At 35.0% G+C, this 18,247-nt stretch overlaps 1 protein-coding gene and 1 long non-coding RNA gene across 3 annotated transcripts in view; one reads left to right on the forward strand and one right to left on the reverse strand.

Annotated features, from left to right (window-relative positions):
• Window positions 1-3,030: 3,030 nt before the first annotated feature.
• Rpn3 (regulatory particle non-ATPase 3) overlaps window positions 3,031-18,247 on the reverse strand; it is a 120,909-nt gene continuing 105,692 nt past the window's right edge. For both annotated transcript variants that reach the window (XM_081736003.1, XM_081736004.1), the window contains one exon: window positions 3,031-3,222. In XM_081736003.1, the coding sequence (XP_081592129.1) occupies window positions 3,145-3,222 (78 nt within the window). In that variant the 3' untranslated portion in view covers window positions 3,031-3,144. The remainder of the gene's footprint in view (window positions 3,223-18,247) is intronic.
• Window positions 5,686-17,380, forward strand: LOC145668284 (uncharacterized). The gene is made up of 3 exons (XR_014128003.1): window positions 5,686-7,405; window positions 15,756-15,901; window positions 16,881-17,380. It is a non-coding gene; the product is annotated as an uncharacterized LOC145668284 (long non-coding RNA).

Consider the following 18,247-nt stretch of genomic DNA (forward strand, 5'->3'; position numbering starts at 1 on the left):
TATTACCCTTAATTTTGGGGTAAAATGGGTTATTTCACATGTGTCGCAATTATGTGTGTAGTACTAAACAGTAAGCGTAATGTACTAATGTTTGCTAATATTTCTATGGCGTAATACACAAGCTTTGTTATTACTGAATGTTGATTCAATTGTTTTAATAAATTACTGAAATACAGAGCTTTATTTCAGAAACTGCCCATATTCCCCCTATTTACCTTATATATATATATATATATATATATATATATATATATATATATATATATATATATATATATATATATATATATATATATATAGCAATACTTAATATTTGCTTATCGTCTTTCCGAGTTTGGAATAACACCGGTTCAATACTACATAGATGTAGTGTTTTGTAGTATTGGAACGCCACCCTATCCCAAACGTTGGACCCATCCCAACAAAAATTTCTGGGCACGCGCCTGACCAAATCAACTATGCACTTTTATACTGTTAACAGTATTACAGCAAGATCATTGCTTGAAAGAAAACCAACGTACTTCGAATATGACAAATGCTATCAATATATTTATACTTAAAAAAAAAAAAGTATTTTATATCTACATATTTGTTACCCAGCTCGTGGGAAATCTTCACTTAGAACGTCCACACGGGGCGGTTTTACTCATATTATTAGAGTAACTTTTTTTTAAAATGTTTTTTTTTTTTTTAACTTCTACTTCTTTTGGTTCCCAAGAGAACAAAGCGTGTGCAAAGATGCAAATTGTGCTGCCCCTGGCAGAGAGTCCACTCATCTATAAAACAAATGAAAAACAACTACTGATAACAGGTGTAGAATCCCTTGCACGCTATCATACGAACTTAATAGGAGCGGACAAAAAATATACATACGACATCATTTACACACACATAAAAAAAAAAAAAAAAAAAACAGAAAAGAAACCAGGAAAAAGTCCGAATACTCTCCCATCACTGGCTACTACTTTAAATACATCTAAATTAGCATACCAAAGCCAAGTTCAATGATACTTCCGTATATTAAGAAAAATGTTATAAGTGCTTTTAAAAAAATCTTGGGTACAAGTTTTAAATAATTAAAATTTATCTATCTATTGAATTTACACTTTTCAGAAGTTTTATACAACTCAATATGGCTAAAGTTAACACGACAAATCTTCGTCCAGTAATTAAACTTCTGTAAAAGGATTATACAACTATTTGCACCTGATTGAAATGGTACTTTTATGCGATACACATCCACAAAATCCACAATTTTCGAATCTGACCTCCCCCTAGTTACCTTATGGTAGAGAGTTATATCTCGGTTGTAAACTTGTGGAATAAAGTAAGAATTTCATCAATATTGAGAATTTGCTATAACTTTGATATTTCTAATGCAAAGATAATGAAAAAATACCTACCTTACTGCATGAAAATAGAGACTCATAATTCAAAATTCGATGTCGCAAGAGGTAGAATCCACCAGTTTATTCAAAAGATCCCGAATGAATTGGGCAAAATTATTTACAAATAAAAAGTATAATAATTTTTGTAGGATTTTGCGATAATGTACGAATCTGTGCCTCCAATTAATCCAGTGTGCGGTACACCTCTTTTGCTAGCACTGCAGGAAAAGTTCCAGAGCTTGAACTTGGACTTTTGCAGGCCATTCTTGAAGCCCTTATCACTTCAGAGAAGTTACAGGAAACTTTTTACCCAGTCATGAAGAATCCATGTAAAGTGAACCTATGTTCAATTCTGCATGTAAACCGGGTCGTCAATTTTGTCACAGTGAGATATGATGAACCACATGTCATCACCTTATTGCAAGATGGGGTCAGTATTCATGACAGCATGAAGAAGAGAAAATATGGATCGATGACCCGATAGTGTTATTTTGTACCACCAAGGACTTAGGACCGCCTTTCCTACGCGATCCGAGAGGACTTCTGATTATTATAATAATAATAATAATAATAATAATAATAATAATAATAATAATAATAATAATAATAATAAAACTAATTTTGTAATAAATATGAACATTGAACGCAAGAACACTGGAAGAATGTGTCGTCTTCAGATGAACGAATTTGCTTCCAAGAAGTGGGTTTTTGACAGGACGTCGTGAAGGCAGTCTTAAGTTTTCCTGAAACCGATGATAAATCATTTGGATTAGGATTTAAGATTTTTTGGGGCTTTCGGCATCTAAGGTCATGTAGCCCATCACGATTTGAGGGATGACGTCCCTCGGCGAGCACACAATCTGGGGAACGAAGGAAGCGGCTTGGGACCTATAAGTTAGGTACCACCCCGGCATTTGCCTGGTGTGAATGAGGAAAACCTCATTCAGGGTGTTTGGCCTGAAAAAGCGTTTTACACTTTTTCAACCGAGTGACGCCACCAGGAATTTAACACGAGACGTTAAGTCATTTGGATTGAGACATTTTTGAGTAACTTGGGTGATTCTTTTTTAAACCTACGACTGTTAATGATAAATCAGAGATTATTTCACATTTCAAAATTTTATCAGTCCTATTTGTACTCATTTGTAGTCTTCCTAAGCCAATTATTTGTTTTGGTGTATCGCACGAGGTACGGAAATGATTATATATTTCAGAAGATATATAATCTGCTTTGAAACTTACAATTTTGAAAACATAGTAACAACAGAAAACCCTTGTTCTAACAAAGTTAGGGCACTAATTTTCTCTTCTATTGAAAGCTTTCTGTCAGCTATTATTCGCCAGAAAAGCAGAGATATCGAGCACCAATTATCACAAAATGATAGAACTTTCGTCGCTATAAACAGATTATTAAAATGTTAACTATGCTTGGATATAGAAAGCTAAAAGGGCGATAATTGTTGGCATTGAAGTTTAATTACACAAAAGGATGAATGTTATGAAAAAAAAAAAACGTAGCCACTCTCACAGTCTGGCAGAAGGGCAGGAAAAAAAAAAGGATCAATTCCAATTAGAATTTCAACATGTAATTTTTTACTGGCACTGTAAGAGAAAAGGAGGGGGAATTCAAAAAGTAGGTGTGTTGATTTATAAATTATTTCTATAACAATTTATTAACTGTTAAACGAGGTTACACAAAACTCATGTGCTAGTACATAACACAGCAACGCAAAATACATTAGAAAATAAAAGTTAATTAAGGAAACCCATCTTCATCCTCTTCAGCCATTTCCTTTGCAAGCTCAAGATCTTGCTGCTCTCTTTCCCGGCGTTCCTAAAATTGAAAGAAATAATGAATTAATTAAAAATACAATTATTTCGCTTGTTTATTTCATGTATACTTCACTAATTACTTATTTGTCCCTGACAACCGTTTCGCTAAATTTGCAGCTCACATCATCGATCACATCTCAATGTTAGTTTTCGCATACTCTTGACGATGAGGAACTAAATAAAAGACTGCCTGATACTAGTTAATACAATACACATGCTGTAAATTAACATCTTGTAAAATATGAATATACATAACTATCTCGAAAATATAGATAGGCAAATAATAATATATCCATTACACATGAAAGAACAATGAATTGAATGATCTACATGAACATTTTAGACACGGAAGTAATCGTCAGTAGGTGAATGCAGATCTAAATATATTATTATTTGTTTATGTACAATGTGTATATTCCAACACACACAGCATGTTACATCGAACACTTCCGTCCCACAATCAATTGATTTTAACTGCTTATCTTCAACTTCAGAGAACAAACGAACTTTACAGCACAAGGATAGAAAAGTACAGCAAACTATTATTGTAGGCTTTCCGGATTAACCGTGAATGCTTTCGGAAAAGAAAATCTGAAATACTGTATTTGTTTACGATGTTGAAATTCTACGAGTGTATGAGGTACGAGAAAGAACACAGTCTCTTAGAGGTAGTGTTCACCTTGAGTGCGAAAGGGCCCTGCACACACTTGTCAGGTAGTATTATTAATGAGACTACGGCACGATAAAAATAAATAAATAAATAACAGGCGGATTGTAAAAGTTACAAAATCCATGGATTCTTGAAAACACATAAGAATAAGTTTCATACTGAGCGAGAAATAGTTATGGCGTGATAGTGATCAAAAACTACTACAGTTATTCTATTCTCGCCGATCATAACATTGCAAAGAGCCCATCATTTTCGTTGTCCGTCCTTTAATTTGCTTCACAGAACTTAGGATAACATTACTCCAATTATTCTAATTTATATAAGTTACTTGACCGTTAGTAAAGAGAACATACATCATAGACGAGTATAAACTCAGGATTTTGAAATATTTCTCCATATTTATAAATCTGTAGTGAAGAAAACTTTATTATAAATTTTGCTAACGAATACCATGATGTCAAAGTCATTGACAATTGTATTGAAAAATTATGTGATATCCTAATTATAAAAGGGAAACTTCTCAGACCTTGATTCTGTACATCATACTGATTCCTAATAGTAAACAGTCAAGGTAACGGATGTCGCTACCTGCACTGTCTGCCGGACGCCAACAGAAGTCAACACCACGCAGGCAATTTGTGGATTTAAAACTATTGTGACTATTTAATCGCACTTTAACAACTGTATTGTTTCACTTTATTTCAAAACAGGACAAGAGCTGTAACCATATTTAGATCTGAGCATTGGTAACCGCATGTTGGTTGGTGAATAAAATAAAATAAAGTAAAATAAAATGTTAAATGAAAACAAAGCATTCAGTTAACATGATTCTAACCTATAGTGTAAAGCGTGCCGAAGGCTCGGACGCAACTAGTTTTCTATAAATGTTTTAAATACTATGATACAATGAAAAAACAATAATTGCGTTTAGATTTAAGTGTGTTGAAGTGGGCGGAGGACACTTTCAGCACCTGCTGTGAAGGTGAGTAGTCATATTCAATACATTACATTTCATTTATGTGTTGTAGTTAATCATATTCAATACATTACATTTCATTTTATGTGTTCACTTTACGGCCCGGTTTTACATGCCGCACCCTGTATATATATACACACACAAAGGTTTCCTTGCGAAAAAGTTCGCAAGCCAACATGTACTAATGCGCTTGTGATTCGGCTCTCAAGTTAACATTGCGTTTAATATAGTGACAAAGGTGTGGAAGCATTATTCAAGATGAAGGTAGTGGCGTGATTCCCCATACAGCAAGGAATATTTCCTCAATCAAAAGAAAATATTTTCCTTGGTTTCCAAAAGATTTTCCTTCTCTGTACATTTCCATGCTGGTTTCCCCAATGTATTCCAAATATTTCCCGAAAATATTTTCCCAAAAATGTTTGTAAAACATTTCAGAAATTACCTGGAGTACATTTTGAGAATGCTTGCCGGAAAGTAAATCCAGGAAAATATTCACAAAATATATTAGAAATATTGTTTTGGATCTAATTTAATATATTTTCACTGTTGAGAAGGGAAATATTTTTGAAATGATACTAAAAATGTTTTCCATATGTCATACGGAAAACAATGAAACGAAATATACTCCACATATTTAAAAAATGTTTTCTAATACGTTATTTGCAATATTTTCTATTTTTACGAGAAAACGTATTAAATATATATTATAAAAACATTTAGAATATTTAAAAAAAATATTTCGTAATATAAGAAATATTTTTCAGAAATGATTTTAAAAGGTTTACTTAATTTTTACAAAAGTATTTTGGTAATCTTCTTCTATAACTTAAATTAAATATTTTCGTATGATATTTTAGTATTATTTCCAGAATATGTTATCAAATTTTGAATATATAACTTTAAAGCAGATAAAAGAAAACATTAAAAATGAATAGAAAAATGTTTTCCATTCTGTTTTGGAAAATATTTTGTGTCTTTAGTGAACAACATTTTCTGATATAGGTCTATTATAGAAACATTTTTACATTGTTTTCAGAATATACTCTTCCGTTATTAGAGAAAACATATTCCTTGTTAGATCTGAGAAGTATCCTAAATATTTGCCGGAAATATTTTTTAAAATGTGTTTGGAGAATATTTAATGAAGTACAGGAAGCAGCAGGGGCGTCATTTAGGGGGGGCAGGAGGGGGCAATTGCCCCCCCCCAAGAGTTTGAAGAATACATATACTTTAATCGATTGTCTACTAATATACTAATACAAAACGTGAAAATCTTATGTCGGAAGTGCTCTTGCCCCCCCCCCCCAAGTGAAGTCTGAAATGACGCCCCTGGGAAGCAGTGGCGTTAAATAAGCTTTCCGGGCTTAAGTCCCACCAAAATTTGTTTTACTATATTAAAGTAAATAAAATATCCTGCACAATTTTCACATGTCCAGGAATAAAGTTAGCAAAAATTCCCTCCACGAAACAAAATCGTAAATACGCCACTGACAGGATGCGCATTTTTAGAACGTTAGTAGAAAATAATGTAAGGAAAATTTTCACAAATTGTAATAGAAATATTGTGTTGAATGTAATGTAATATCTTTTCAATGTTGAGAGCAGGGGTAAAAGTGGATTTGAAAAGGTGGGGGGACGGTAGGTAGCGGATGACGTCACGCCATTGCCCCTGACTATCTTTGACCATTGTATTTTTTAGGAACTGGGGAGACGCCGTACATATTTTTGCCAGGTGGGGGCGGCATCCCCCCGCACTTTTTACCTCTAGTTGAAAGAGAAAATGTTTTCGAAGTAACACTAAAAATGTTTTACATAGGGCCTACATGATAAAGAAAACAGAATAGGCCTGTGAACAGAATAAAATGTTTTCCAACATGTCATATGCAATCTTTTCTCTTCTTACAAGAAAACATATGAAATATAATTTTTAAAATATTTCGAATATTTTAAAAATAAATTCGTTCGTAATATGAGAAATATTTTTCAGAAATATTTTTAAAACGCCTATTAATTTTGTATGGAAATGTTTTTGTTACCTTGTCCTGTAACTTAAATGAAATATTTTCATGCAATATTTTAGAATTATTTCCAGAATATTTTATCGAATGTTGAATCAATTCTCTCACAAGAGTATCGTAGTAGCATTATTACCAATCATTATACTAATTATAGCAGCATCAAATAAATATATTTGTTAAAAATTTGAAATTTATAATATCTTGGTGACATCGCACAGGCATTTATTTCAGATCGCAAAATAGCATCGCTACATCAACCGTCATTTGTTTCTCAAAAGTACCAGCATTCCTTGCGCGATATGTTGAATTTGATGATCTGTTCCTGTGAAGTTGTGACAGAATCCCGGCAAGTCTAAAGATCAAAGATTCATGTGAAACACTAATTCGAATGTTACCATTTTACAGTTATATTTATTATATAAATAGGAAGAAGGCATCTGGATCTGAACGGTCGTGCCTATGAAGAAGGTGTCCAATTGGAGACCGAAATGAAATGAAATGAAGCTTACAACAAAAGTCGGTAAGTAGAACGATTACATAAAAAAATTTAGCTTTATTGTCTGTAAAATTTAGCTTTATTGTCTGTAATAAATTCATGTGGGAGGCTAGATTTCCATTGTTTATGATTATACATAAAATACCGTGCAGGTTTCTTTTGGCTCACCATTCGAAATATTTGCTGAAAAATGAATTATTTTAATAACTTTCTTTTTATTGTCTCCTAAGTGATTTTCGATAGGCGATTTGAAATACGTCACATGGCATAGATGAGATTCTAAGGGAGCGTCAGAAGTAATTGTCGAAAAATTACAGTTATTATTATGATTTGCGTATATATATACGGGGCCGGATGTATCACGTAAAAACTACAGTGCAAAAAATACAAATCAGCCTACGTGGCCACTAAAAAGCACCAATAGGCAGGGCTCTAAAACACAGGTCTCCCTTCCCATTTATATGTAATATAGACAGAAATCAACATGCCCTGCGGGGCTCTAACCCGCTTTCACTTGCTAACGCTCGCTCGGCAATACTATGTGAATTAAATACTTTACTTTGGTACAGAGAAAGAAATCTGTTAACCTATATGGGGACCTGTGTTCTAGAAACTTCTCGCAACAATACTGTCTGAATCAGAACAGGGCGAAGGTGGAGGACAACAGGAGCGAGTAGATGCTTTCCAAAGGGAAAAGATGTGGGCAAGTCTTTACTTTAGGCAAGGCAGTGGCAATAAACCATTCATCTGAACCTGTTCCTGCAGTTAGTTACAGTTCTCAAGAAGGAAAGACAGAAGATAACGTGCCCTACGGGGCTCTAATCCGACTTCAATCGCTAACGCTCTCTCGGCGATTTGTATTTTATAATATTACTACCTTGCCCATAGTAAAGAGTTACCAGGCGTATATTACCATTTTAATGACAGGTTATAATAATTCTGCGTGTAGATTTACTTCTGGCGTGCCACTCGAAATCTCTGTTTCTTTCAGAAGTAATGTTCCGGGGGCATTGCTAATACTATTCTAGTTATTATTGTAAACGTATTGTTTTGGATGCTCCGGGGGGCACTGCCCTCCCAAAAACAGGTCTGGAAGAAACACTGCTCGAAATACTTACTGAGATATAATTCTTTCGCCACTTTCTTTCATGTTGTGTATTCAATGATTTTCGCCAAGCGAAGTATAAATTTTTCACTTAGCATAGATAAAATTCAAGGAGACCGTCAGAATTAATTGTCGAAAAGTTACAATTCTTTTACGATTTGCGTATTTATACTGAGTCCTGATGTGTGGATAAGAAGTACAGTACAAAAAAAAGAAATCAATCTGTGTTAGGGGGCTACTAAAAAGCACGAATACCATCTAACCGAGTCATGGAGGGTGAAGGCGGGGGCCCAAGGGGGTGCTTCCGAAGGGAGCAGGCACGTACTCTTCTATTTTGATCAAGGGATAATGGCGCGTATATTACCATTTTAATGACGTATTCACGATTTTTTTTAGGGGACAGACGCTTGGCTAACTTTGTTCCTGGAGATGAAAAAATTCTGAAAGATAATTTATTTACTTTAATATAGTAAGTACAATTTCAATGGGCTTAAACCCGGACGCCCCCCTTAAATACACCACTGGGTTATAATAATTGTGGGTTGAGTTGATTTTGGGTTTAACGTCCCGTTCAGCAGCGAGGCTATATGAGACGTGGACCTACTGATTAACGTGGAATCCGAACCACATGAGCTCCCGCCGGGAATCGAACCCGGGCCTCCCACGTCAAAGGCGCGTATGCTAACCGCTTAGCCACGGAGGAGCTCATAATAATTGTGGGGTTCATTCGAGCAGACGTTTACATCGAGAGCAAAATTTATAGGTAAAATGTGAAGTATTTTTCGTGAAGGAATAAGAGTGTGAGTGTAACTTATTTCTGTCATTGCACAGCTTATTGAAATGGATTTTGAATGCAAATAGGGTAAGAGTAAGCGACGGGAATTTCCGGTTCATACGTAAGTGTGAACATCTGCGATGGCCGTAATGTGATTTTTTTTTTTTAAGAATTGTGTAGTAAAGAGAGAAGGATTATAAAGTTTATGCAGAATCATGGTATGGTGAAGCGCGTAAAATCAACTGCGCAAAGTGTGGAAAAGATGTATTCACGAAGAAAAATTCAGAACAGAGGCAATAGCCCTGCATACACTGTTTTCAGTCGTAAAGGTGAGAAAGAAAGGGGGTGTAACACACGTGTATTAGCTGTGAAAGGTGTTTTTTTTTTTTTAAGGATCGAAATTAAGTGTTTTTGAAGATAAGAATAATTACAAATATTGTGAATGACCATCCTCTTTTATGCGTACCCCCCACCCCTGTCGCTGATGTTCCTGCTCCCTACGCTGTCGCTCGGGCTTCCCTGCTGTGCTTCTGCCCTGACTCGCTTAAATAGCGTTCTTGTTTTTTTACTGGCCACCTAGCACAAGTTGTTTCGCCTTTTCTTTTAGAGCTCCTCATTTAGTGCATAGGGAGGCGCGGTTGCTTAGTGCTAGAGCGTTCACCTCCGGTTCTTGGGGTCCCTGGTTCGATGCCAGCTCGCGCCGTGTCGACTTTGTGGTGAACAAACGTCGTGCTCGTGGGTTCTCCCGTTTCCCCCACTTTCTTCATTTCACTCATTTCTCATTATCACCGTCTTCTTTAGCCTAAGCGGCATAATCGTGGGACGTGAAACTTAAGGATTTTTCATTTAGTGCATGTTCTGCAAAAAGAAACTGGAAGATGCAAGAAATGCGTCAAAATTTGGTACAACAGCCTGCTAGAGTGTTGCCTAATTCTGTGTGCAGGTTTACTATTGGCGTGCCGCTCGAAATATATGTTGAAAAATTATAATTCTTTCGCTAATTTTGTTATTGTCTCTTAAGTGATTTGCGGCAGGCGAATGTAAATATTTCACCTAGCATATATAAAATTCAAGGGGGCCATCAGACTAGATTTGCCGAAAAATTACAATTATTCTTGTATTGTATTGTATTGTATTCAGGGTTTGCCCAAGTGGGTCCAGCCCGGAAAAAAACACCGGGTTTTTTCGGGTTGGACCCACCTGGGTTTTTGAGATTTTCGTTAGTATATTATTGGTGCAATTAACGTGATCACATTGGAAGTGATTCTTATCAGATTTTGGACTTTCCTTGGGCAAATTAGGTGCTTTCACGTTAAGGTATACAACATCCAAAGTGAGGCCTTTATAAAGTTCTTAATGCACTGAATGCATTTTGAAAAGCCGTACCTTAGATTGAGATAATTATAGAACAAATTAATTTATGGAATGTGCTTATATCCTATTTCAAGTAAAATATGCAATTTTATATTTTAGAAAATACTTTCCGTGAATAGTGTGCTCGCTTACTTAGCGACGCCGAAGGACATTATCCCTCATACATCTGATGGGTTTAGTGCTATAGGTGCTGGTACTACTAGTAAATATGTAGTGTATTAATAAAACTATTAGTATTATTTTTTATTATCTTTGATGGTAACAGTGGTATTCTTCAGTAGAGTTTGGTTTTCCAACAACAGTTTAGTTTAGTTATTTGTTGCTACTTTTCAACTAGCTTTCTGTAGAATCAACAGCAGCAATAGCGTAAAAATTCGTGTCAAATTTAAGAATCTTAGTGCTCGGAGTTTCGAAGGGTGCGTAACGCTTACTATTTCAAGTCCTGAATTCAAACTTTGTACTAGTGGAAGTTTCGATGTACAGTAAAGAAAGCTTGCATTTTCGGAAAATAATAATAAACCTTCGTCGCGAAATAAGTGCTCGGGAATTTTCAGCAATTAAACGCACAAAGCATTGGAACTGAATACTTGAACAATAAAACTATTTGAAAAAAATTGAAATGAAATCTTTCAGTTTTACGTCCCACGGTTATGCCTGTTAGGCTAAAGGAGACCGTGATTATGAGAAACTAGCAGCGTTCACCCCGCTTCGCTGCGGTCACCCCGGAACGCAATAAACTTTGTTACTTAGATAATTTTTACTTTTTCGCTTTCAAGTGATATGATAAAAACCATAGAAGATTGCACTAATGTTAACATTATATCGCCTGTCATTTATGTTAACCCGCCCCGCTTCGCTGCGGTCACCCCAACCCGCCCCGCTTCGCTGCGGTCACCCCAACCCGCCCCGCTTCGCTGCGGTCATCCCGGAACGCAATAAACTTTGTTACTTAGATAATTTTTACTTTTTCGCTTTCAAGTGATTTATAGCGCCTGTCAGTTATGTTAACCCGCCGAGTCACAGGGTCATGCGGGTTGCATATAAATACGTTTATTTTTATACCTATGATGAACTAATAACAAAGGATTTGTACGTATGGACACCTGAATGGTCAATTATCTCAAGACACTGGTAATTGAAAATTAAAGTGATATGATAAAAACCATCTAGGGTCCACATCCTAACAACCCCCCAAAAATGAAAGAAATCGGTTCAGCCGTATTAGCGTGATGAGCGGACAAAGGATTTTTTGTACGTATTGACACCTGATTGGTCAATTATCTCAAGACACTGGTAATTGAAAATTAAAGTGATATGATAAAAACCATCTAGGGTCCAAATCCTAACAACCCCCCAAAAATGAAAGAAATCGGTTCAGCCGTATTAGCGTGATGAGCGGACAAAGGATTTTGTGCGTTCTCTTTTATATATATAGATGAATGAAATGGTGGAATGAACCAAGTGAGAGGAAACGGAAGAACCCGAGAAAACTCACGAGCACGGTGTTTATCCACCAAGAAGTCGACACGGCGCGAGCTGGAATCGAACCAGGGACCCCAAGCACCGGAGGTGAACGCTCTATCACTGAGCCACCACGTCCCTAATAAAACTGTTTATTTTACGCTGTAAGATATTTAGTTTCATTTAAGACATATTGAAACATTTACTGTATGAAATTGAATTATACAGGGTGTTTCAAAACAACATCGACAACGTTTTTGAGATGATTCCTGACAGCAAAATAAGACAAAAAGTATAGACCAACCTGGGTGCACAATTGCTTCCTTTCGGACTTGTAGGCTGCCGAAAATATGAAAAGATAAACTTTAAAGGTCTATAGCGCCAAAACTGTGGTACCTACCGTAGTCGTGTCGAGACTTCACTTAAAAACTGAGATGCGCACTCTCCAAAAATACGCGTTTCAGAATCCTGCGGTACTCACGCAACAATTTTTATAGAGCTAGCCTTGCTACTGGCATATAATTGGAGTATATGTTAAATGTTTTAAATTAATTTTCTGGGAGAACGGTCTTGCAACAAGTGCTCGGGAAATTCCCGTAATTCAACGCACAAAGTATCAGAAGTGAACTTCAACAATAGAACCATTTATTTTACGCTAGAAAATATTTAATTTTATTTAAGACATTTTGAAACTTTTATTTTATAAAACATGAGTTACAGATTGATTTGTTTAAATTAAATTAATATATTTGTTCTCAATTAATAAATTTGGCGAATGTCAGTGAGGGTATTAGGCTGATTCGTTCTATATTTGTTTGTTCGTCTGCCTGTACCACGCGTACAACAGGGTACCACTTTCCGTCTTTTAAGTTTAAATTTTCAGGGTACAAGTACGAGACAAACTAAATTTCTCATGTTCAGATTTTGGCGGCATACCAACCTAAAATTTCAAAATAGCGGGTATCCACGCCGCAATTTTCAGTTTTTCAAGTTGAAATTTTCAGAGTAGAAGCACAAGACACTCTAAATTAACTGTATATGTTTTGGCGGCGATCCAACGTAAAATTTCAAAATGACAGTCATTTTTCAAAACAGCAGTGAAATTGTTGCAAGTTGTGACAATCATAATCTTGAAATATAAATCACATTTTAACACTTTTATCCTAAAGGCATTGGAATATTTTTTTAAAAAAAACCTCAAACCCGAAGAAAAAACAATTAATCCCAAAAAACCCCATATGGGTCCAGGTGTGTTGGGCTTTTTCAAAAAAGTCCGGGTTTTTCAAACACTGATTGTATTGTATTTATTTTCACACGTTTTCATACAAATTGTTCACAACATGAACGTATGAGTTGGACGCGTCACAAGAACATTGAATGTGTACATATTTATACATTTAAATCTACATCCGATAGTAAAATAGCGTCAATTTAAGTAAGAGAGGTACAATTTTTCATTATTCTAATTTGCATACAACGATATGAAACAATATAACAGTTAATAAAGCATTACATTATACATATCCAAAAATATATATACACTTTAAACCGTATCGGACCGGAGTTTTTGAAAATTCCGTATATTAGAGTGAAAGAGGCTCAATTGTTGGTCTGACAGTGAAGCGAGTACGTTTAGAACTAGTTGAAACGTTTAGAAAGTACGTAGTTCATCTCTGCTGCATGGGGTCCTTGGTTCGATCCCAGCTAGCGCCAAGCGGTCTTTGTGGTAGACAAGCTGTGTGCGTGTGTTTTCTCGGGGCTGTCCCGTTTCCTCCCACTTACTTTATTCCACTATTTCATTCATTTCTCATCATCAGCGTCTCACCCTGGATGCATATACGTAGGACGTTAAACTAAATGTTTCATTTCATCTTAATTTCCATGTACAATACCTGCTTCTTGAGTTATACATAATATTTTCAATCTGTGCTAAACTAGTGTATTAATATAGGTTGCTGACGTTATAGTACCTACAATTCTCCGCAGAATTTGATATTTATGAATTCTGATAGAACAACTTCGTGTAGGCTTTGCTTTGGAAGTAGTTTGGAAATACGTGACTTGTTAAACAATGCATGCTAGGAAGTATCTCTCATCCATGTTCGCGAATAGTTTGTTTTCTGCATTACTACTCCCTGAATACAGCGTGGGTGTAAAGTCAGTTCTTATTTGTAACAATGAATATTTCTAAAACTAAACAACTTATCACAGTTTTATTTTCATCGAATACATTATTAGAGTGCACCATTTGGTTATTAAGTTACATTGCAACGTATGCACCCGCATTTTCCACAACTTCTAAAATGTTAACTGGCCAGCTAAGCTGATGCCAGTTTCTAGGATAATCTAGATTAAAAATAGGTATTGACTTTACAACCACCGTGTATATTCTAAAACTGTTAAATTATTCCTCGTCTTCCTGTAGATTTCATAATATTTTTTATAGAAACGTTGCTTTCATCAATTTCTAATTTACAACGGCAGGGTTGGCTGGTTTAAACGGCTGTTTTTTTTTCAAAAAACCCAACAGGTTTAAACCAAAAAAAGAAAAAAAGAACGAAAAATGCTTTAAATCGTGTGAACTTCATGGTGACGTTTCCACATATCACACCATCTGCATTATGTTTATCTACTTTTCATCTTTTAATCAAGGGGTCCCGTGTTCAATTCTCGGTCGAACCACAACCCATCTTTCAAGTGTAAACCAAGTAGCGATTAGGTGTCCCTTTAAACGAAAGTCTTCTTCGTGATAACTTTTGTATTTCATAAGGATGTTAAGGCTAAACATACGAAACGAAACCAAATTGTATATTTCTACTTGCCTGAATGCCTGTTGTTTTATAAAGAAGCCAAGGTTGCTTAAATATATTGATAGAAATTGGCAAAATGTATCAACTGCCTACGTAGCTTCCAACATCAGCTTGGATTCGACTTTGTTTTAATTTTGTTGAATGTTATCTACATAATAAATTTGTCATTTAATATGATACGTTGAACTTAAAATTTTACATACAAATACATTTAAACTAATAATAGGATTTTCCCAATGGCTAAGGCGGGAGTTTCTTGATTTATATGTAATTTTGTATAATGTTTTTACTTCTGTAACTACTTATCTTTTTGTCCTTCCGAAATGACTCTTGACAATTATATTAACAACTAGGCCTATGTAAAGATCAGTATAACGTATTTTTATCAGGAGTCCTTCGTGAGTGAGTCGACAATCTCACTTGTCACCAATTAGTCCCGGTTTCGTGTCGAAATGGACAATTTCTCTTGGATGTAACCCGAGAAGCGGTTTGGATTCCCTTTCAGCATAACCTTGTTGTTGCATAATAACACCAAGACGAAACAAATTAATTTCTGTCCATATCTAATATAAATACATAGAGTAAATTATTTAAACAAAAAAATTTTTTTTTCAATAAAAACCATGGTTTTTGCCAAACCTGTACAACTGCTTGAAAATTAGTATGTAATTTTTCTTTTATTGGAAAAATAAAACGTCAGTGCAAATATTAATTTTTGAGGATGCGCCAATTGCAACTGACTCGGTGAGACTGTCGTCTAAAATCAATGTAATTTGTTTAAGGGCATCAGTTGTATGCTCTAAATTTCCATTACTATTACTTGAGTGCTTAATGTGTATTTCATTACAGGTCTAAGAAATGAAAAACTGGGAGGCCACAGCTTAGAAGCCATCACAAGAAACATCATGAAAAAGACAAGTGCAATAGCTGAGCAATTTAATTGGCACGTTGCAAAAGGAAAGAGCTTTCCTCGTTAACCACTAACACAATAATAGGTAAGAAACTCTCCCTACTGTTCTTTAATCTCATTTTCAGAGTGGAAAACAAAATATAGAAGTTGTCATTTGAAGAGGGATACACTATGTTTAAAATATTGTATTAAAAAAAAAAAAAAAATCTGGTGCCCTTTTTATTTTCTTCGCTTTAAATACTTACTATTGTGCCATGAATACTTCTCAGAACCATCTTCCTGTGAACTTTATTTCCCAAAAGCATATACTGCAACCGCTGTTATAACATTTAAAAGGCTTTGGAAATCCTTATTTTAGCAAAATGTGCAATTTTCCTGTCCTCAAGTGACACGTTACATTTAAGTGTCCGTGGAAGAGAGAGCTGAATATGTATAAAATATATTTCATCTTTTTACTGAATTGTTCTGTCATGTTGGTAGTTTTCTTGAGCATTTCATGATTAATTCCTACATTATCAAAATTATTCATTTGTATAAGGCAAAGTAATATGTATGGCCTGCTCCGTGGCAAAGAAATCGAGCAAGGTAGCGGTCATCAAAGCCTTAGTAACCATCTCGGCATTCATCTTGTGCGACTGAGGGAAAAAGAATGATCAGGCCCAGATTTGAGATCGGAGCCATCGGAATGAGACGCTAGTTCTTCATCAACTCAAATGCTGCCACATGTTTTCAAATTATTATTATTTTTAATATTAGGTTTAATATTTATAAAATGCTATACTTTTTAAAAATATAGTTCAACATGTTAACTTCAACATGTTAAAACGACCGTAATTAAGCTACAGTCTGAGGTATGTCACCTTCAGCTTTAGCTGTTGTCTTCCTTGCCCTTTACACTTTCTTCAGGATGTTACTTTTGTAACACATTATTGTCTTCACAACCTGCTGTAGGTCCTACACAAACATTTTAAATATTTTTGTAAGTTTAAGATGTAATAATTGATCTCTAATCATTCCCTGCTGTTATTATGTTATTAAACACTGCCTATTATTTTTATTTTCAGAAACTGCAACACGAGAGAAACGTAACTAACGATGAGATCGCGTAGATTATTGGGATTTGGCTTCAACATGCCATACAGAGACGAACAAGAAAATCAGTTAAGAATTCAGCTGCAGTTCCACAGAACTTGGAGTGACAATTCCCAGCGTCGAAATTAGAGTTAGTTGTGGTAATCAAAAGTGAGATTATACAGAAGCAAATGAGTATTTCTTGTTATTCAGCAATGTGATATTTCTTGAAAGTAGCAAAAATGTGACATTTCGTGAAAAGATCTATTCCCCATGCGCCGTAGATTTGTGGAACATATTTTTTGCAACATCCATAAATATTGTTGTTGTTGATTTTTATTGAATTAGCGTGTCAGTGACATAATTTCCTGGAACAAGTTTTTACAAGTTAAAATGTGAATTTCTGATATTTGAGAAGATTGTTCTTAATGTATAGAAACAAATAATACGAGCAGCATGAAGATTCTGCTGAAGAGAATTTAAATAAATAAAACCAGAATAGTGTACATTTACATTTTTATTTAACTACTAACCGATATAAACTGATATATATGCATATTTATTATAGTGGACAGTGTAAATTATAACTACATAATAATAGCTTGCTCTCATATTTTTTTTCTCCTCAAAATCTTATTTATGCACAGAATGTTTCTGGGTGTTCCACTGCTACTACTGGTATGTGGCCACGCCGTGTATGTATGTTGGGGTGTCTTATGTCATATTGCGAGGTTCAGACTGCAAATTAGTCTTCACAATCATCGCGTGCCAGTTTTCAAAGCGGCTATATTGAATTTATTATTTTTAAGATAGGAAAAGGTTTGCCAACAATTGTTTCTTGAATTGGATGTCTAAACCTCAATCTTTTTTTTTTTTTTTTTTTTTTATGGATCCAATACTGCTGCTTTCAAAACTGGCAGGCGACGATTATGAACACACTGATATCCAGTTTGAATCTCGTAAGTCACATAAGACACCCCAACATATATGCACGACGTGGCCATATACCAGTAGCACCAGTGGAACACCCAGAAACCATTTGTATAAATAAGATTTTGAGTAAAAAATAATGCTTAAAATTATGAGAACAAGCTAACATTATTGTAGTTACAATTTACACTCTTTATTATTATTAATATTTTTTTTATTTTATTTTTATTTATTAATTTATTTATTTATTTTGTCTGAGTCTGTGGGCCGCAATGGTTTTTCGTCATGAAGACAGAGTGAGGCAAAGGCGTCTAAGCAGGTAAAATTGGACAGAAGAATATTATGTTTTCTTCCAGCTGCTATGTCACAGTATGGCCGCCTTGTTTTCGACCCACTATTTGTTCCCAGCAAGAAGCCATTATATATACAC

Source organism: Thermobia domestica, chromosome 13 (assembly GCF_964235325.1).
Source record: "Thermobia domestica chromosome 13, izTheDome1.hap1.1, whole genome shotgun sequence".
Taxonomy (NCBI): Eukaryota; Metazoa; Arthropoda; class Insecta; order Zygentoma; family Lepismatidae; genus Thermobia; species Thermobia domestica.